This window comes from Canis lupus, chromosome 22 (genome assembly GCF_048164855.1).
Source record: "Canis lupus baileyi chromosome 22, mCanLup2.hap1, whole genome shotgun sequence".
Taxonomy (NCBI): Eukaryota; Metazoa; Chordata; class Mammalia; order Carnivora; family Canidae; genus Canis; species Canis lupus.
In genome coordinates, this window is record NC_132859.1 from 14,570,472 (window position 1) to 14,592,222 (window position 21,751).

The window sequence follows — 21,751 nt, forward strand, 5'->3', positions numbered from 1 at the left end:
GTTACTTCTCTGAAGTAATTTTTTTTTTTTTTGCACTGAACTCTTTTTTTTTTCCTTCTTTGAGGAATCTGATGACCTTTTTCTCCTGCCTCCTGAGGCTTTATTCATTCTTTTTTTCCAATATTTTTTCCTATTCCTATTATTATTTTTTAAAGATTTTATTTATTTATTCATGAGACACAGAGAGGCAGAGACACAGGCAGAGGGAAAAGCAGGCTCCCTGTGGGGAGCTGGATGTAGGACTTGATCCCAGGACCTCGGGATCACACCCTGAGCCAAAGGCAGTTGCTCAACCACTGTGCCACCCAGGCCATCCCTCTTTCTATTATTTAAGTTTGATAATTTCTATTGATCTATCTCTCTTTGGTTTACTGGCTTTCTTGTTATCTTTATTCTACTATTGAGCAATCCAGTATGTTTTTTATTTGGATTGTTATATTTTTCTTTTCTTAACTGATTTGTTCCAGTTTTATTGAGGTATGATTGACAAATAAAAGTTGTATATAGGTAAGGTGTACAACATGATGTTTTGGTACCCATATGCATAGTGAAATGATTACCACAATCGAGCTAATTAACATACCCATTACCTCACATAGTTACTATTTGTGTATGTGTATATGTGTTAAGAACGCTTGAGAACTGCTCTCCTAGCAAATTTCAAGTGTATGATACACTGTTATTAACTATATAGTCACCATGCTGTATGTTAGGTCTCTAGTACTTATTCATCTTATAACTGAAAGTTTGCACCCCTTGACCAGCATCTCTCCATTTCTTCCATTCTCCTAATTACTGTAGTTTTTAATTCTAAAATTTTTATTTTTCTTTTTTGTCTTATGTTTCTTGGCTGAGACTTTCTATCTTGCCATTTGTCTCAAAAGAATTTGCCCTTTCTTCTTGGAACATTTTTATAATCGCTGCTGTGAAGTCTCGGTCCGATATCTGTCATCTTGGCATTAGTATCTATTATCTTTTCCCATGTGAAATTTTTCCAGTTCTTCATATACCTTGTAATTTCAGATTATATCATGGACATTTTGAATATTGTGTTATAAGACTCTGCGCCTTGTGTAAATCCTATGATGAATGTTGATATTTTTTTCTTTTACCGGGCCTTTAATGCAGTTGGGTTCAGGCTACAAATTCTGCCAAGTCTTCTATGGACTTTGGCTTCAGTGGTTGTCTTTTCCAGAATCCTGGCAGCGGTACTATTTGCATATGCCCTTTGTATGTGCCACCCAGGAGTTGGTCTACCACCTGGGTAGGGCTGTCCCTTAGTTGTCAACATCTTTGCTGTGCTGTTTAGCATATATTCACTCAGGTACAGCTTCGAGGTGAGCTTCAGAGTTCATACACAACTTTCCAGAGCAGCTTTCCCAAGTTCCTCTTTCTCTGAAATTGTCCTGGTACTTTTTGGTTCCCCGAGCTTCCCCTTTTGGCTCCTCTTGCCAGAAAGCTGGAGCTCTTATTACCCTACTCTGCCAGCACTTCGGATGCCCCCAGCTGGGAGCACAGAGAGAGCAGAAAAACCGTGGAGGTCTTGGGCCACACCTCCTCCCTCCTTCAGTATCTTAAGTACTTAGGATTACTGGTGCAACCACTACTACGAGATAGCCTGGGTACAAAAGTATAGAGGCAAGTGGGAGAAAAAAAGAAATATGGGGACTTCTCCTGGAGTTTCCATTGCACCCTGGTACCCATTTTTTGTTTTGTGGATTGCTTTGAGTCCAGGTCAGAAAATATCAGGAAAAAAATGGGAAGCTCACCACCACTTATCAGAACTTGGATTCTTATCTTCCCCCATCTTCTTTCCAGTGTATACTTGTTAGAGTCCACATAATAGCTGCTCCCTGCGTTGGGTCCAGATTTTATCTCTTCATTCAGTGATAGAGACAGAGTGGAGTATGCTTTCTGTCATAGTCTGCAGCACACTTTGGTACTTTGTTTATTTTTGTTTAAAAAAAAATTTTTTTTTTAAATAGTACATTTTCATTATAGAAACCTTGGAAAATAAAGATAAACTTGGAAAGTAAATATAAAATAAAGAAAGCTAAAATTTTCTGCAAACTCATGAACTAAAGAAAACTTTTAAAAATATTTTCCATTTTAACAATAAAAATGAATTAGATAATGAATGAAATCATGTTGTTAATCATTTTAAACATTAAAAAAAATTTAAGACCCAGGTATTATTGACCTGATCTAATGTTTTTACTAAATTTTCTCTTTTTTCTAAATAGGTAGAAAGTCTTTATCCTCAAGCTGGCTGGGTTGAAATTGATCCTGATGCCCTCTGGCTTCAGTTTGTGACTGTAATAAAAGAATCTGTAAGAGGTAATTAGACTGGAAAAAATAATAATAAAGCATATTTTATTTGTAATAAGAGTTTTCCTCTCAGTCTATAGAATTTTGTGGGTTTCCTAATGAAAATTATGCAAATGGTATTTTACTAGGGTCACAGTTTCTCAGTATTTTTTGGCAGACATCTGTGGTTTACAATTAAGGAAAGGTAACAGCAACTCTGTCCTTTGGTTTAAATCTTTTTGGGTACAGTATAAAGGCTGACTTTCCTTCTTCATCCCAGGTTGTGACTAGTGCTCGGTCAACTTCCTGTTTGTGTACAAAATACCAGAGGTTTAAAACAAAATTATAACACATAATTTCTGCTCTCAGGAATTTACAGCTGAGTTACCTTTACTGCTTAAAAAAAAAAAAAAAGATTTAACATTTTATTTATTAACTTTTTTTATTCACTCACTTTTTTTTGCAAGATAGAGCTTGCACAAGCAGGGGGAAGGGTAGAGGGTGTGGGAGAAGCTGGCTCCACAGGGAGCCTGAGGCAGGGCTCAATCCCCAAGACCCTGGGATCAGGACCTGAGCTGAAGGCAGGTGCTTAGCCAGCTGAGCCCACCCACGCTCCCCAAGTTAACGTTTACTGTTAAGTTTTTGTTTTTGTTTTCGTTTTTCTGCGTGGCCTCGATGCAAAGTGCTGTCCTGGCCATAACTACGGTAGGAAATCTTAGCTCTTTAAGGACATTTTCAGTGTAGCTTTCTTTAAGAACATGGCAAAAGATGACTTGTAATTGTAAATTCTGAAAGATCTTTTACTTCATTTTTATGGCTGAATTGCTTTTCCTTCTTGCCATTTTGGTTTGAAATATTTCAAAACTTATTTTAAAAAGCTGCACGAATAGTACATGGAACACCTGTATGCCTTTCTCCCAGATTCAAACATGTTTAGCAGTGTTTCCCATTCTTTACAAACTCTTTTTTTTTTTTTTTTTTTGTTTGACCCATTTAAGGATTGGTTTGTTATTTTGTGGAAAAGGAGAAAGAAGTTGGGAAGGGTTGTTTTGAACTATAGTCCATTGGAGAAAAGCAAGAGTTCAGGGTGATGATGGTTTCTGATTGGCTGGGGTAGATTTATTATAGGTGATACAATGTACATCTTTTCCTGCTGAGACCTATAATTGCCGATTTTTTCCTGCTGAGGCTTATTCTGCGGTCTGTAATTGATAGGTCTTCCTGTAATTGGCCCAGTGGTATGGCCCTGACTGCATTTTAGAGAGGTTTCCCTTTATTTATTTTCATAGATTGATCATTACTTGTATTAAGATCTGGTCTTTTAGTATTTTTTTTAAAGATTTTATTTATTTATTCATGAGAGACACAGAGAGAGAGGCAGAGACACAGGCAGAGGGAGAAGCAGGGTCCATGCAGGGAGCCCGATGTGGGACTCGATCCTGGGACTCCAGGATCACGCCCTGGGCCGAAGGCAGGTGCTAAACTGCTGAGCCACCCAGGGATCCCCAGCGATTTTTTAGTATTATCAAGAAGAAAATAAAAATCTGACTTACTTTGAGTAGTGTTTGGTTTTTTTCTGACATTTAAAGCAGAAAGCCATTTTGTTATTCTTAGAATATGACCTTTTTCCCTTTAAGTAAAAAATTATTACAAAATCATTAGTAATGCTTCCTTAATTAGTTCCACTTATGTTATTAAATGCTAAACCCATGTTTTCCTTAAAGATTATATTGAATGATTTATTCCCCATACTATAATATGGTAAAGAAGAACTTCACTGGCTTCTAAACACATGTTTTACCTATCTTTATTTTCAGTTGCTGGAATAGAGATGAATCAAATTGTTGGTCTTGGCATTTCAACTCAGAGAGCAACTTTTATTACGTGGAACAAGTAAGTGCATTATGTGATAAGCATTCTGTTGTTGGATCCATACATAGCGAATATATTGATGGGAAACCTCTATGGAAAGTTTTAAATTTGTGAATTAATAGAAGTTTTACTTGGCTAAGAGGGATGAAAGTGGGCCTATTTTCTGGCATTTTAAAATACGCTACCTGTGGGGCACCTGGGGGGCTTAGTGGTTGAGTGTCTGCCTTTGGCTCAGGACATGATCCCCCCGGGGTCCTGGGGTCAAGTCCCCCATTGGGATCCCCACAGGGAGCCTGCTTCTCTTTCTGCTATGTCTCTGCCTCTCTGTGTCCTTCATGAGTAAATAAATAAATAATTAAAAAAAATACAATCCCTGCATGTTATCTGGGCTTGACTTACATAAATGATAATAAAAAGTGTTGATACTGTTAATAAAATTCTCCATTCCTTTCTTTAGATGTGAATTAGTTTTTCAAATAAGCCTGGATTGGAATCTTAAAAATTAGCTTACACTGAAAAAGATCCAGGAGAACTTAGCAAGTTTCATAAAGACAATCCTATAATTATGGTTTATATTTTCAGTCTTCTCCAAATTTAATATTTAAATACCTGCAGCATATCAGGTATGTATAGATTAGATACAATTATATCGGGACGTCTGGGTGGCTCAGTGGTTGAGTGTCTGCCTTTGACTCAGGGCGTGATCCTGAGGTCCTAGGGTCAAGTCCTACATCAGGCTCCCTGCATGGAGCCTGCTTCTCCCTCTGCCTGTGTCTCTGCCTTTCTCTCTCTCTTTCTGTATCTCATGAATAAATAATAAAATTAAAAAAAAAACAATTATAATGGCTACTATATAGTGAATATCTATGATATTTCAGGTTCTATTATCCTAACCAACAAACTTGTTATTTGGGTATTGTGTCTTTTTCACAGAGAAAGAAACTGAGGTGCAGAGAAATAAATAAGTGGTTCAAGAACACTTAGTTACTAAAGAGCCAAGATTCCAAATTATTTTTTTGACCCCAAACATATGCTCTTTCCACTATCCCCATATTGCCACTCAATGTGAGTGTCTTTGAAAACAATAACAACAACCACAAAACCCTACAAAATGTTTTATTATTACAGAGCACTAGACTTCACAAAGAGTGTCTTGAACATGGGGTTGTGGGGAAGAGAGGTGGTAGATAAGGGGAGTAAGGATAAGCTTAAGAAACATAATCAGGGTGAAGTCACAAGGACTTGGCGTTTTTTTTTTTTTTTATTTAATTTTTATTTATTTATGATAGTCACACATCGAGAGAGAGGCAGAGACATAGGCGTAGAGGGAGAAGCAGGCTCCATGCACCGGGAGCCCAACGTGGGATTCAATCCCGGGTCTCCAGGATCGCGCCCTGGGCCAAAGGCAGGCGCTAAACCGCTGTGCCACTCAGGGATCCCAGGACTTGGTGTTTAATTCAGTATTAGGTAAGAGAAAGAAGTTTAAATTAACCAATATTTGTGGCCTGGACGTTTGCGGCGATATGGACTGAAATGCTAGAGAACACACAAGGAGGAATGTATTAGGTGGTGATGAGGGTGGGTAGAAGAGAATGTGATAAAGTGTTTGGTTTGGAACACGTGAATGTGGAGGTACCCCAAAGGTAGTGAGAACATTTGTCTGGTTTAACTAAGGCATGGCTCATTTTCCTCCAGGTAGGCTCTCCTTTCAGAGTATAATACATCTCAGATCTGCATCTTTAGTCCCTTGGTGTCTTCCCCAAACTTCCCACCCATTGCATTGGGCAGAGCAAGTCTTAAATTGGTAATACATTGGTTAGGTGAAAGAATAAATGACTTAAAGCCATCTGTGTAGATCAGGGTTTCTAAATGGTGGCACTGTTGACATTTTGGGCCAGATGATTCTTTTGTTTGTTGGGGGTTATCCTGGGCATTGTAAGGTGTTTAGCAGCATCCCTGGCCTCTGCCCACCCTTCTCCCTCAGTTCTGATAACCCAAACCATCTCCAGACATTGCCCAGTGTCCCCTGGGGGACAGAATCACTACATTTGGGCACTGTTGGCATAGGCAGAGTCTAGATAAATAGGTGTGTCTCTGATAAAGATTATATAGATAGAAGGAAAGAAGACTGAGGATTTGGACAATGAGTATTCATCCCTCCCCCCAACTTAAAGGGGATCAGAAACCAGAAGACTGACTTGTTAGGACAAACACAAATCTGGGAAGTAGGTGGCATGGAAGTAGGGGCAAGGTAGTGTTCCTAGGGTAATAACTGATTGGAAATATCATGTTTTGCTGTATTTTGAGATTACGTCATTGGCCACAGAGATTGTTTTCATCAAAACCTAGATACCAGGTCCTTCATAACAGGAAGGTCAGAATATTAGGAAGCAAAGCTTTTATGTGGCAGTAGGACCATAACTCACTTTTGGGGAGAAATAGAAAGTCAGATTCCAAGACCGTTCATTTCCCTTACTGGTGGTGTCCCTGTGGAAGGAGAAGATTTCTACTTAAGACAATTAATTGTGAGTTTTCTTCTTGGCTGTCCTTTTTTTGAGATGTTTGTATTCTTTCGTGAGTTTTGGAAACTTTGCTTGTAGGAACTGAAATGCTAGATATCCCCCATGCCCAAAACCCACACAAGGCTTTGTGCTTCTTTTACCTTAAAATAGTGGAGTCTTAATATAATGCTCCCTGAATCCTGGTGAGCTACAAGCTCCCCCCAAAAAAGCTGAGATACGCACAGAAGTGGGTACGGCTCTGAGCCAGCAGGAAGTACCTCTTGCTCATTTTCTAGAGAAAGATTGACAGGATGCTGGCACAGAAAACTGCACATTCCAGTGAACTGCACAGTGAACTGCACATTGAACTGCACATTCCTGGTCAGCACCTCCTCTTCCCAGCTCACTGTTCCTTTCTCCTGCAGTCACGGCCATAGTCCTGTCGTCTTGGCCTTACAAACATTATTTTCCTGTTGTTGCTGAAAGGAAGTGTAAAACTCTGAACTTTCTTTTTGCTTTCCTCTTTCCCCCTCCTTTAGAAAATGCCAGGAACCTTGGTCCTTGGGTTTTCTTCATATTTCTCAGGTCAAAAAATTTTTTTCAATATATTTAATCAGTGGTGTGTTTAGCCTATATCTTAAAGTAATGAAATGATAGCTCCTCCATTTTGGTTGTTTTAAATTCCTTTTGTTCTAAAGTATCTGAGCTGTTTTCTTTCTTCAATCTGTGTGTCTCTCAGGGAGGCTTCTGTCAGCTAACCTTGGATCAGGGTGTGTGCCAGTTAGTAACATAAACTATGAGTCACACAAGCAAACTGAAATTCACTCAGTAACTGTTTGAGGACTTGCAGGGCGTAAGGCACTATGCTGGCTGCAGAGCTGCATATGAAAATGAGTAAGAACACCAGCCCTTGAGGAATTTACAGTCTCATAATACAGGTATACAAATGATTCTGTGTTCCCACAGCACCAAATACATCTTTTATTGTAATACCTGATACTCTTGTGGTAATGGTTCTTATCAATTACTTATGACACAAATATATTAAGAGGCACGGAATGGTATAGTGTGTTAGAGAGGTTTAAGGCAACTCATTTACGATGTTGCTATTGATGTTTTTCCTCCATTTCTCCTTTTATTGTTGACAGAGATAAAACAAACCCAAATGACTGCTAAGTGAGTAATGGAATATGCTCTGCTTCTTGAGATCAGTATTCTAGATCGTCTTCTACCTTATTATGAATTAATGATGTCATCTTCTGTGATCTTCTCCCTGTCCTTGTTCTTCAGCTGTACTAGCATCTAACACATCATGCTTCACTCTGAGAACCTTTGAACATATAGTACATTTTATCCAGAGTGTTCACCTTCCTTGTTTGTTCCTATGCATCCTTCAGAGTTCACTTGTATTGTCGTTTCTCAAAGAAGTCTTTCCTGACCCCTGTACCGGGAAAGGTCTCCCTGTGAAGTATACTCATGGCAATCTGTATTTTTCCTTCATAGGGCTTATTCCTGTAGTAGGCAAGCAATTGAGTAATTGAATATTTCTTTGGTTTCCCTGGTAGAAAATATATTCATGGGTCAAAGATACCATGTCCCTCTCTTTATAGCTATGTCCCCAGCTCCTGGCACTGATTGGTGTGTATGCATTTGGTGAATTAGTGATTAAAATCAGTTGTAAGTATGTAAGTAGATACTGTTTTGTGTCGAATGGCATCAAAGAATAATAAATGCATACATAGATTTCATTTCTAAATTTTTTTTTTTTTTTTTTTTTTTTTTATTTATGATAGTCACAGAGAGAGAGAGAGGCGCAGAGACACAGGCAGAGGGAAAACAGGCTCCATGCACCGGGAGCCCGATGTGGGACTCGATCCCGGGTCTCCAGGATCGCGCCCTGGGCCAAAGGCAGGCGCCAAACCGCTGCGCCACCCAGGGATCCCATAGATTTCATTTCTATCAAACACAATCTGTTGATAGTCCTCAGTGGTAGCAGCATTCATTTATCAAATACTTTTTTGGTATCTGGGCTAGGTGGTGAGAATCTGAAAGTGAATAGACTGTGTTCTGGAGGCTCACAGTCCAGTGGGAGATACAGATGTGAACCTAGATAGAGTGCAGGCTGATAGACATCTGTCCAGTAGAAGTGCTATGTACTTGGTAATGAAGGAGCTGAATTGCTTAGAAGGCAGAATTAGGGAGAGTTTCAGTCACTTGAGCCAAGCCTTGAAGGCTGAGTAAGAGTTTTGTCAGGAGCAGCTTTGCACCTGTTGCTCCCTGTGTCTGGAGCTCTCTTACCTCAGAATTTCCCTCTTTCTCATGATTCAAAAACCTCACTGCAGAGATCATTTCTCCTTGAAGACTTCCCTGAGCATTTTATTTGCCCTTCACTTTACCATTTTCTTTTCTTCATATCATTTATCATTATCTAAAATTCTTATTTACTTATTTGCATATTTATTGCATATCTCTCATAGGCGTAAAAAGTCCCATGAGCATTGGGATTTTCGTCTGCCCTATCCTCACTGGATCCTTCACACTTAGAACAGAACCTGACACATAATAGGCATTCCAGTCTTTGAGTGATGGAGATGTACCTGGAAGGGAAGGCCAGGTCTTAGGCCAGGAAACACCATATGCTGTGGTAAGGATGAGAAGTCTGTCTCTTATAAGAAGTGGGAAACTATCAAAAGCTGTCAAGCAGAAGAGTAATATCACCAAATTTACATTTTAAAAAGAATATTCTTTTTTATTTTTAAAGATTTTATTTATTTATTCATGAGAGACCCAGAGAGAGGCAGAGATATAGGCAGAGTGAGAAGCAGGCTCCCCGCAGGGAGCCCAATGTGGGACTCAATCCCAGGACCCCAGATATGCCCTGAGCTGAAGGTAGACACTCAACCATTGAGCCACCCAGGCATCCTTAAAAAGAATATTCTTGAATCAGGGTAGACAGTGGATTTGAGGGGAATGAGACTAAGTCTGAGAAGTCTTTTTAAGAAGGCTATTGTTTATTCAAGTCTCTGCTCTCATATCTAAAAACTCTCTTCACCCCCAGTTATTCTATTCCTTTACCATGCCAGCATTTCATAGCATGATCCTTATGTGAAATGACAGTTTTAATTATTCATTTGTTTCTCCCTTTGCCATTAAAGTATAAACTCCAAGGATGTTATGGAATCCCTTTGTGGACTTAGGATGACACCCTCCCCCTTCCCCTACTTTTTGGCTGAAACAGCTAAGATATCATTAACCCAAGTGTGGCACACTAGAGGAAGAGGGGCAGCAGATTTGGCATGGATGTGTTGCATTTGAGGTGGCATGGAGCAAACTATCACAAATATGTGGAAGGCAATTGTTTGTGAGGGGATGGAACTGAAGTGAGAGGCTGGCCCTAGAGATGTAGATGGGTGAGTAGTCCTATGGTAACTGTTCATGGGTATGGGTCAGGTTGGTTTTGTTTTTTGGTTTTTTGTTTTTTGCAGAGAGCAGCTAGTTAAAAAGAGAAGGGGGCCAAGGATACAACCCTCAACAGATATAACAGCATTTAACTGGCAGTCTAAGGAAGAAAAATCTGTAAAGGAAACAAAAAAATCTATACTTAGAGAGGTAGGAGAAGAAACAGCACAATGATATCATGGAAGTTTAGGAAATTGTCAGTTTTAGGTAGGAAGAAATGAGTATCAGGAGTCAATATTGCAGAAAGGCAAGTCAAACTGAAAAGGAATCTGTAGGGGCACGTGGGTGGTTCAGTTGTTAAGCATCTGCCTTTAGCTCAGGTCATGATCCCGGGGTCCTGGGTATGAGCCCCATATCAGGCTCTCAGCTCAGCAGAAGCCTTCCACTCCCTCTGCTTGTGCTCTCTCTCTGTCAAATAAATAAATAATCTTTAAAAAAAATGGAGCCTGTAAATCTGAAAATTAAGAAGACAATAGTTACTATAGTGAATATAATTTTCATGAATAATTAGAAATCTAAATTGCATTTGAAGTGTGTTCAGTTGAGGTAATGGGAAGTGATGAGGAAATGTTGAAGGGGCTCAGTTAGATGTGGGGCACATCATCCTGGTCAAGAGAGATGCTTTTGGTTCTGCTTCAAAGATGGGGAGATTTAAGCAACAGAGTTGATGGAATATTGTTGAAACAAAGCGATGGAAGAGTTGGGAAGACGTGGGTATAGAGACTACAGGTGCAGCTACCAGCCTGAGACATGAGAGGGAAAGCTTTTCCTCTGAACCAAAAGAGAAGTGGGGAGTTGAGGGAAGTCATTGCTGTGTTCTTACTCCCTTTTAGAAGCAGGTGGCCAGTGGTGGCCTAGGGCTTGAGAAATCTGGTGAAAATTAAGATGTGCCATTTATAGGGCATGGGAAGGAAACTAAGGAGGGACAAGAGAAAGACTTTTATCACCTTAAGTGACTCTGAGAACACAGGCAAGGTTGTGTTACATAGATATGGATTGGTATCAGTTCACAAGGTTCTGGCGTTGAAAGTAGACACAGAAGGAACCTGGGATGATCCCAGGTTAGGTATCGGAAAGGTAGATGGTTAACTTGAAAGATAAGGGTTAAAGAGTGACATTGTGGAGAATAATGGAGTAGGAACCTGTGAGGCTTGGTCAAAGCAAGCATTGAGTTTGAAAGAGAGGTTGTGGTAAACTAGTTCAGAACTCTAGAATCCAATCAGGGTTTATAACAACTAGGGGAATGCTGGATGAAGAAAGAAGCTATGTTTCTCAGGTCAGAGGGCGTGTGCAAACCAGCCACCATCATTTACTCCTCAACCCTGCTGCGGGTGTGGGGAAAGCAGCTCACATTACTGAAGCGTCTGGCTGGTACCAGGGCAGACAGTGGGGACATTGGCCTACAAAAATTTGAGTGTATATGCTTTGGTGGACTTAGTTGTGCCCTGCACGACTGGCACAGATGCTTACCTAGGTTCTGGCCCTCTCAGCTACAGTGGCTTTCTTAAGCTGTGTCTATTAGAAGATATAAAGGGCTAGTCCCTTTTGGAGTTTTTTTGGAGCCAGACACTTAAGGAAATCTTTGGGGATGCCTGGATGGCTCTGTGGGTGGGCATCTGCCTTTGATTTGGGGCGTGGTCCCAGGGTCCCAGAATCGAGTCCCACATCAGGCTCCCTGCATGGAGCCTGCTTGTCTAGAACTCTGCCTGTGTCTTTGCCTCTCCCCCTGTCTGTGTCTCATGAATAAAAAAATAAAATATAAATAAAAAAGAAAAGAAAAAGAAATCTTTGGCAGGTACCTAGCTGATCACAGAGGTAACAGAAGTTGCAGAAACTTCAGTAACCACACACAACAAGGAATATACACTTTGCAAAATATAGTTCGGAAAAGTTGCAAACTGGAAACTCCAACCCTCAACAAAGAAAAATCAGCAATCCATGAGGAGTGGGAAAATCAGATTTCTTTTTTTTTCCCAAAAGATTTTGTTTATTTATTCATGAGAGACACAGAAAGAGAGACAGAGAGAGACATGGGCAAAGGGAGAAGAAGCAGGTTCCCTGCGGGGACCCTGACATGGGACTTGATCCTAGGATCACAACCTGAGCCAAAGGCAGACACTCAACCACTGAGCCACCCAGGTGCTCTGGAAAATCAGATTTCTAGAGTTATCACATTTATTTTCAAAGGAATAAGTTTTAAACATCTCACTGACTAAAGAAATTAGTCATAATTTAAGGAATATTTGATGGATAAATCTATTAAAAACTAAAATTATACATTAAGATATAAATTACACATTATAAATAGTACAGTTTAAAACTATACAATTCAGAATTGATGGCATTTCCTTATAACCACGTTCAACTCCTTAATTACTTTGTCTTTCCTATAAATAGTACCTCTCAGTTCTCAGCCTTACAAGTTATTAAAGCAAAGTGCATTTTTATGTACTAAACTAACAAAAAAGTCAGTCTGGGTGAGATGATAGCAGAAGTGTTTGACTCATGCACTGCCGTCATATTTTGTCATATATTTGTTTTCATATAAAATTGATGTCTCCAAATATTTATCAAGCACATTAAAAGTATAATAATAGTCAATATACAGTACTGGTTATAACATCAAATATTGCAAGTTTGGCCACATCTGAGGAGCTAGAGAATTGTCTTACCTTTTAACTCTATAATCTCATACTTAGGAGTGAGGGAGACTTGGGAGAAATAACCCAAAAGAAGCAACAGCAGCACCTCAAAATTTGACCTTGGGAAATAGAGTCACTGCGGCTGTAATTAGTTAAATTAGGGTGAGGTCATAATGCAGTAAGGTGGATTTGTAATTCAGTATGACTAGCGTCCTCATAAAAAGATGGAGAATGCCATGTGGAGGAGGAGGGTCGGAGTGATGTAGCTATGAGCCAAGGAATGCCAGAGATTATTGTGACCTCCAGAAGCTTAGGATAAGGCAAGGAAAGATTCCCTTACAGGTTTCAGAGGGAGTGTGGCCCTGGCAACACCATGATTTTGAATGTCTAGTCTCCAGAACTATGAGATGATAAATTGCTATTGTCTTAAGCCATTGAGTCTGTGGTGCTTTGTTATGTCAGCCCAAGGAAACAAATACAATGGTCGACTGACTTTTGACAAGGGTACCAAGACCAGGCATGCAGAAAGAACCATCTTCTCAACAAGTGATGTTGAGAAAAGTGGGTGTCTATATACAAAAGTATGAATGTGGATCCTTACCATATATAAAAATTAACTTAAAATGCATTGAAGACTAAATTTACTTACTTCATTTATTTATTTTTAAAGATTTTATTTATTTATTGATGAGAGACACAAAGACAGCGGTAGAGATATAGGCAGAGGGAGAAGCAGCCTCCTTGTGGGGAGCCTGATGCAGGACTTGATCCCAGGATCCCGGGATCACCACCTGAGCCACCCAGGCACCCTGAAGACTAAATTTAAGATAAAACTGCAAAACTCTTAGAAGAAAGCATAGAGGAAAATTTTCATGGCTGTGGATATAGAATTGATTTCTTAAATGGGTCTAAAAGCACAGCTAACAAAACAAAAAATAGATAAATTGGACTTCATTGATATCAAAAACTTACAGGCATCAGCTAAGTTGCATACAATAGTTAAGCTATTAAGATATTTTTGACAACTAAATTTTCTTTAATTTTCTCAACTATTGAATTCCCCAAAATATAAAAATTGCCTAAATTGAATCATAAATAACAAGAAATAAAGTCATGTTGAAATTATTTTGACATAGTGTGCAATTTACATTTTAAAAATGTATCTGGAGGGGGGGAGGGAAAAAAATGTATCTGGAAAAATTTATAGTCATTGATATCTTAAATGTGCAGTAAGATTTCTAGAAACTGACTACAGCATGTAATATGGAAGGCATGTGTCTTGGGATGCACTTTGGTGTGTTTGGTTTTAATTTCATCTGCAGGAACATAGGAAAATCACTTCTGATTTGTACTAATGATAATGGTGACTATTGGGATCACTGAAGGAAAAAGAAGTAACATGTTCATGTATAGGTGAATGCTGTGATTCTCATTAATAGAGATTTCTCATCCTCGGGGAAAGGAAACTATTAAGAGGGTGAAAAAAACTCAAAATGGTAGAAAATATGTATTTGCAAATCGTGTATTTGATAAATAATTAATATTTAGGATATAAAGAATTACAACTCAACAGCAAAAACCCAAATAACCTAATTCATAAATGGACAGAGAACTAGACTAATATACAAATGGTCAATAAACACGTGGAAAGATGTGCAATATCATTAGCCATTGGGGAAACACATATCAAAACCACAGTGAGGTACTGCTTCACACCCAGCAGGATCGCTATAATTTAAAAAATGGAAAATGACAAGTGTTGGTGAAGATGTGGAAACCCTAGAACTCTTGTATGCTGGTGGCGGGGATGTAAAATGGTGTAACCGCTATGGAAAGAAGTCAAGCAGTTCTTCAAAAAGTAGACTTAGCACATGCCCAGAATTCTGATCCCAGGTATGCCCAAAGGGATTGGAAACAGGGACTCAAATGGCTGCTTGTACAGCAGTTCTTATAATAGCATTATTCACAGTAGCAAGGAGGTGGAAACAACCCAGATGTTTGGAAATATTGGTGATAGTAACATAGAACATTGTGAAATGTACTTAATGCCACTGAACTGTGCACTTAAACATGCTTAAAATGGCAAATTTCATGTTATGTATATTTCACCACAATTTTTATAAAGAGAGAGATTCAAGGGGTAGAGTGATAGATCACGGAACACAGGAAAGGAAGGAAGCTTGGGAAAGGTTGGTAGGAAGAAGAGGGAATGTCTGAGGGATTAAAGGCTGCAGTGAGGTTGAAGGGAAAGTATTTAGAGAGTAAGATTGAGAGAACTGGAATAGTAGCAAGATGTATCGACTAATGTATTGGGATGGTAGCATTTCAAGAGTAGGATGTTACCAGGTAATAAAGTTGAGGATGTGCCTTTGAGTGTAGACTGCATAAGAAGTGTGGGAAACGGCAGTCTAGGGAATTAAACATGGTCAAACCCACACAGAAGGGCAGTCAGAAATAGGGTAGAAAGTAAGCCTGAGTTTCATATCAAAGATTAGTGGATGTCAGTGGTTGAATTTGCAGGAGCCAAAAAGGGAAATGATTTCTTTCTACTATATTTCTTAGTTCTGTCCTTACATTGCATTGTCGATCCAGAGGTTGTTGAATTTCTTTTTTTCAGACACATTTTAATAAGCCTGGTAGGTTGCCAGTGGCTAAGCCTATTGTAAAGTTGAGAGGTGTAGAAATAGGTTCAGATAATATTTCGGCTCTTTTGTAGGTATAGAAGTTTTGATCTGTATCAAGTATTGATACAAGATCATTGTATGTATTGCATCAAGTATTGTCTGTATCAAGTACAATGATAGGGGAAAACATTGGCTTCTTGCTTTTCAAAGTGTATAAGCAAGTCTTTAAAGGACCTTTCATTAGATTTGCTTTGTTGTAGAAGTGTGCACATTGTACTGCTTCAAAAAGAATATCTTTCCAATAGAATTTTATCTAGAATTCCATACTATATTGCGTTATAATTGTTACAAAATGTGTTCAATTTATAAAATAAAAAAGTGATTCAGCAAGCCCCATCTAATTAAATCCTACTTTGAGATTCCATTGCGGCCTCTAATTTTTTCTCTTGTAACAGATTTTTTATTTAATATAGCCTCTGATTTATTTAATATAGCCTCAGCCTCTGACTGAGTCACAAAATGCTGTTTTTATCTTTCTTAGGAAAACGGGAAATCATTTTCACAACTTCATTAGTTGGCAAGATCTAAGAGCTGTTGAACTTGTAAAATCTTGGAATAATTCACTCATAATGAAGGTAATCTTATCTCCTATGATTTGGATGTTACTATTATCCCTGTAAATATCCCTTTGCTGTAGGCTTAAGAGTGTAATGTCCTAATTGTTCGGTTTTACGACACTGAGAAGAGAATACATACCTGTACACTCTTCACATCAGTGAAACTTCGTAGTAGTCACCCCAAAGCATATGTGGTGGTAGACTGAAGTACTTAACTGTGCTTCAGGAAACCCCGAAGAGGTTTAGAATGGCCTAGATGTTCTCACGTGAGTGAGAATTCATGTGGCTGATCTTGAAAAAAATAGACAAAATGCAAACTATGTCCAGAAAAAAATACAGAAATGTCTAAATTTCATCCTCTTTTGTTATAAAAATGGAGAGTGGATATCGAAATAGATAAGTAGCTGACTGCCACTAGCTCTTAACCTGATGCCTACTACACACATAGTGGTAGCAAATGACAGTGGTGATGACCATGACAGTGACAAAGTGCGGGATTATTGAGTCAGAGGGTAAGATAATTTTCTAAATGTGGCCAAACCTGAAATAGGTGTTGTCATCAATATTGCATATTGCATTTTGCAATATGACATGTTCTAATGCCACACAGCTAAATGCTTTCTCAGTTAGATGCCTGTACCAGATGGTGCTTCAGGGAGCATCTGGAGCATATAGTTTACTCAATAACTATTGGGAGACATTAATTTTATATGAAAACAAACAGGAATATATTATGGAATATGACAGCGATGCATGAGTGAAACACTTTTGCCGTAATCTCGCCCACATTGGCTTTTCTTCTGTTCATTTAATACATGAAAATGCACCTTGCTTTAATAACTTGTAAGGCTGAGAACTGAGAGGTGCTGTTTACAGAAAAGACTAATTAAGGAGCTGAAAATGATTATAAGAAAATGTCATGAACTTTAAATGGCAGAATTTTAAATTATACTGTTTATAATGTGTAATTCGGTATCTTAATGGATAATTTTAGTTTTTAATGGGTCAATTTGTCAAGCATTTCTTAGGTTAGTCAGTGAGGTATTTAAAACATTTACTTCTGTAGTATGAACTCCAAACCTCAAATGTAAAACACTTAAAGCACAAATTCAGCATTTAAAGCACTTCTACTTGATATTGAACATGTGCATGATGTAAGCTTTGGCTTCTCTTAGGAGAAAAATGTACACAGACTCTTGGAGTTTAGCGTGCTTCCTTTCACTGTTGTTCTGAGTCTTGCCTAATGGTTGGTAAGACTTCTCTTTGCTTTTAGCATAAAATCTCAACTCCTTACCATGGATTGATTGGCCCTGTCTAAAGCTCTGACCACTTCCCAGACCCTTTGTCCCTGAAGCTACTGAGGATTGAGCTCCAGCTTTGCCAGCCTGCTTTTGTTCTTAAAGCACCCAAGCTGTCTCTTACCTTCAGGCCTTTGTACCCTCAAGGGGCTCTCTCTGCCATCATGACTAGATTCTTCTCATCCTTCCAGGCCCAGCTCATAGGCCATCTCCTCCATGTGGGCTCTTTCCTGCTATCCTATTTATAGAGTAGCATGTCCCCAGCCCCCTATCCAGTCTCTATTATATTGTTCTTTATTTCTTTCACAGCACTTAACCACATTTCAAAGATTTTGAGATGTACATTTTTTCAGTTGAAATTTTAGTTGAGATAAGTGTAGATTCATATTCAGTTGTAAGAAATAATACAGGGATCCCTTTGCAGTTTCTCTCAATAGTAAAATTTTACAAAACTATACTGTAGTGTCACAAACAGGATATTGACGTTAATACAATGTGTAGCTCTTATTCAGATTTCATCAGTTTTACTTATACTTGTGTGTATGTGTGTTATAATTTCTGTACAGTTTTTTTCCTGTGTTCGTGTATCTACCATCAGTCAAGACACTGAACAGTACCATCCTTACAAGGGACTCTCATGTTGCTCTATTTATTTATTTGTTTGTTTGTTTGTTTATATTTATTTTTTCATGTTGCTCTTTTATAACCACATCCATCTCTCTCCTGTGCACCTCCCCACTGTCTTCTCATCTCTCGCTCCTTGCAATCACTAATCTGTCCTCCATTAAAAATGTTCTCTCACTTCAGAATATTATATACATAGAGTGATGTAATATAAAACCTTTTGGGATTTGCTTTTTTTCACTTAGTGTAATTCCCTGGAGAATCCAAGTTGTATGTGCTTCTTCTTATTGCTGAGTTGTGTTCAGTGTACAGATGCACCACCTGTTTAAGGACATCTGTGCAAATCCCAGTTTTTGGCTATTACAAATAGAGCTGTTTTGAACATTTGTTTACAGAATTTTATGTGAACGTACGTTTTCACTTCTCTAAGATAATACCCTAAGAGTACAATTAATTGCTAAGTCAAATGGTAATTGCATGTTTTGTTTTATAAGAAACTGTCAGACTTTTTTTTCCAGAATAGCTTCATCATTTACATTCTTACCAGCAATGTATAACTTAAAAGACACCTTTTTCCCAATTTAAAAAGGGTGATTTTTTTAAGGAGGATTTTTTTTTTTTTTTAGGATTTTGTTTTTAAGTACCTCTACACCCAGTATGGGGCTTGAACTCACAACCTCAGGATCAGGAGTTGCGTGCTCTACCTAGTAAGCCAGCCAGGCACCCAAAGCAGGATGTATTTTTAACCATAATTTTTAAAAATCATTTTAACCATTGATTATATCTTAGCATTATATCATAATTTAACTAGCAGATTTTTTTTCTTTTTTTTGGTAGTACATTCAATATTGGTTTATTTTTACATTCAGTGTCTTAAATTATCTCACTTACTGATTTGATTACTTGTCTGTCTCTTCCCACTAGAATGTAAATTTCAAGAAGGCAGGGCTTCTGCCTATATTGTTCATTCTGCTTTCTCAAGGCCTAGCACAGTACATAGAAGGTACTCAATAAATATTTGTTAAATGTAAAAACAAAATGTTAATTGTTCGTATGTTGATTAAAAGTGCAAGTGTAAGAACTCTTAATACTTTTTGTGTGCCCCCTCCCCCATTATCTGCATTTTAGTAGAAGATCCCTGAGGATATTAAATCTGATTTTTTTAAAAGAGGGAAGTATAGTATTCTTAGGGAGGAAGAACCTCTTTCAGTTTGAAACGTTCCTTAATATATAACACATCAGAAGGATTAAGATTTAAGAAACTCTTATCTTTTAATAAACAGTGTGCAAAATATAAAGAAAAGGTTTGAGCACTGAGTAAGGTGAGAAGGAAGTTAAAAGGGTATAAAATTAATATGATGAATAAGGTCTGAGGATCTAATTTATATCCTAATTACTATAATTAATAATACTGTTTTATATAATTGAAATTGACTAAGAGTAGAACTTAGGGGCAGCCTGGGTGGCTCAGTGGTTTAGTGTGGCCTTCGGCCCAGGGCGTGATCTGGAGACCTGGGATCGAGTCCCATGTCAGGCTTCCTGCATGGAGCCTGCTTCTCCCTCTGCCTGTGTCTCTGACTCTCTCTCTCTCCCTGTGTCTCTCATGAATAAATAAATAAAATGTTTAAAAAGAAAAGAAAAGAAAAAAGTAGAACTTAAATGCTCTCACCAAAAAGAAAAGGAAAAAAAAATTGGGGCTCATTGTTCAAAAAAAAGAAGACTGAAATGTAAAGAGAATTGAATCTATATATTTTCTTGATTGTTGCATTTATTATTTATTATTTTAGTAAGTCAAAATGCTTAAATGTATATACATATATGTATATTTTAGAGAGAGCATGTGCGTGTGAGTGGGGAGGGAGAGGCAGAGGAAAAAGGAGAGAGAGAATCTTAAGAAGGCTCTATGTCAGCACAGAGCCTGATGCAGGGCTCGATCTCATGACCCTGAGATAATCACGTGAGCTGAAATCAAGAGTCAGATGCTTAACCAACGGAGCCACCCAGGCACCCCTTTAAATTTATTTTTTAGGGGAGGGGTGGGCAGTAACAGAGGAAAAAAATGCAAGAAGTAGGTAAATTCTCTGTAAGTGAATATTTTGTAAAACATCGGTCATAAGTAGAATTGTTCATCTTCATTCTTGTAGTAGATGGCAGGATAAAGTTTTTGTTTTTTGAATTTTTTTTTTTTTTACCATGTCTTAGAAGGCTTAAAACTCAAAGCTTGTTTTCTATGAAAACCTTTTTCTTTTTAATTAAAGATTTTGTTTACCAAGAATTAAATTTTAAACTGTATATATTTCATCTTTGATTTAGATAAATCTGTATAGATAGTATTGAATGAAATCATACATCCCAAATTTTAGGTACTTAATATATAGGAGGCTTTCCTTTATAATTTAAATTAATTTCATTAAAAATATATTTCTAACAGGAATATAATTTTCTCCCTTGACTCTCTCCCTTTTATATTAAAAGATTTTATCTTGAGCTTCTTGTATTTACTAAAGAAGGTCATAGTAGATGTGTTACGTATGTTAGAATACAAATTGTCCACTTAGGGTAATATTGCTTTACTTCATTTTCTTAAGTGCTGGGAACACTATAAGTAGTTGAATGATTTGTTTGTTATTGGGTTTGTTTTCATGTGTGTAGAATTAATATAGAAATATCAAGCATCATTAAATGCATTTTCCTAAAATACCTTTGTTTTTAATAGCTATTACAGAATTCCTGCCGAGTGCTGCACTTTTTCACTAGAAATAAACGATTTTTAGCAGTCAGTTTATTCAATTTCACAAACCAGCATGTTTCTTTGAGATTGGCCTGGATTTTACAGAACCTGGTTGAGGTAAGGAAAGATTGTGTGTGTGTAAATTGCGTGTAAAGATTGTGTGTACGCACGCACACATGTGTGTAAATTACAGGGAAGAAAAAAATAAAGAAATACAGTAATTTGCTTATTTGGGGGAAAATTAAGTGTCTACTACATATTGGGATGGAATACAGGAATCTTTACTCTGTTTTTTAAAATATTTTATTAAAAAAATTAGAAAAATATTTTAAAGTCATAACACACACACACACACACACACAGTTGTAACACATATAGAAAACTGAACAAAACAAAAATGTACCACTCATTGATACATTGTAGAGCAAACATCTGTGTAACACTACTAGAATCAAGAAATAGAACATTGTAAAAAAGAAAAAAAAGAAAGAAATAGAACATTGTGATACTATGTATCACATTTTCTTTCCACTTTGACACTTTTACTGTTATACTTAGGTGTGTTGTTTTCCTCCACACTGTATTTTAGTTTTAACTGAATTCCTTTGTATTTTGTATAAATATGTAAATTAATTTTCTTCTATTTTCATTGCTATTTAGTGTTCAGTATTTGATTTTATCACTATTCATTTATCCATTCTTTTCATGTACATTTGAGTTATTTCTAGTTTGGGGCTATTATGAATGATGCTGTCTTTTGGGGAATATATTAAAGGCATTTCTGCTTTATCTATGTATAGGAATGGAATTTTTAGGGCATGAATGTGTGTGTGTATATATATCTTCACTTTTAGTGGATAATATAAAAATATTTCCCATAATTTTTGATAATTTACATACCCATTATTAGTCATTGAGAGAACTTCATATTTTATTTACCATGATAATTGGTATTATCAGGTTTTTTGTTTTTAATTTTAGCCATTTTGGTAGGTAGAAGTAATTTCTCATTGCGATTTTAGATTGGATAATAAAAAAAGAAGAGCCAACTATATGCTGTCTACAGGAGAAACACT

The 21,751-nt window shown here is 37.5% G+C and overlaps 1 protein-coding gene across 3 annotated transcripts in view; it reads left to right on the forward strand.

Annotated features, from left to right (window-relative positions):
• GK5 (glycerol kinase 5) overlaps positions 1-21,751 on the forward strand; it is a 70,014-nt gene that overhangs the window by 6,799 nt on the left and 41,464 nt on the right. For all 3 annotated transcript variants that reach the window (XM_072792426.1, XM_072792428.1, XM_072792427.1), the window contains 4 exons: positions 2,244-2,337; positions 4,125-4,200; positions 15,947-16,040; positions 20,661-20,792. In XM_072792426.1, coding sequence (XP_072648527.1) covers positions 2,244-2,337; positions 4,125-4,200; positions 15,947-16,040; positions 20,661-20,792 — 396 coding nt within the window. The remainder of the gene's footprint in view (positions 1-2,243; positions 2,338-4,124; positions 4,201-15,946; positions 16,041-20,660; positions 20,793-21,751) is intronic.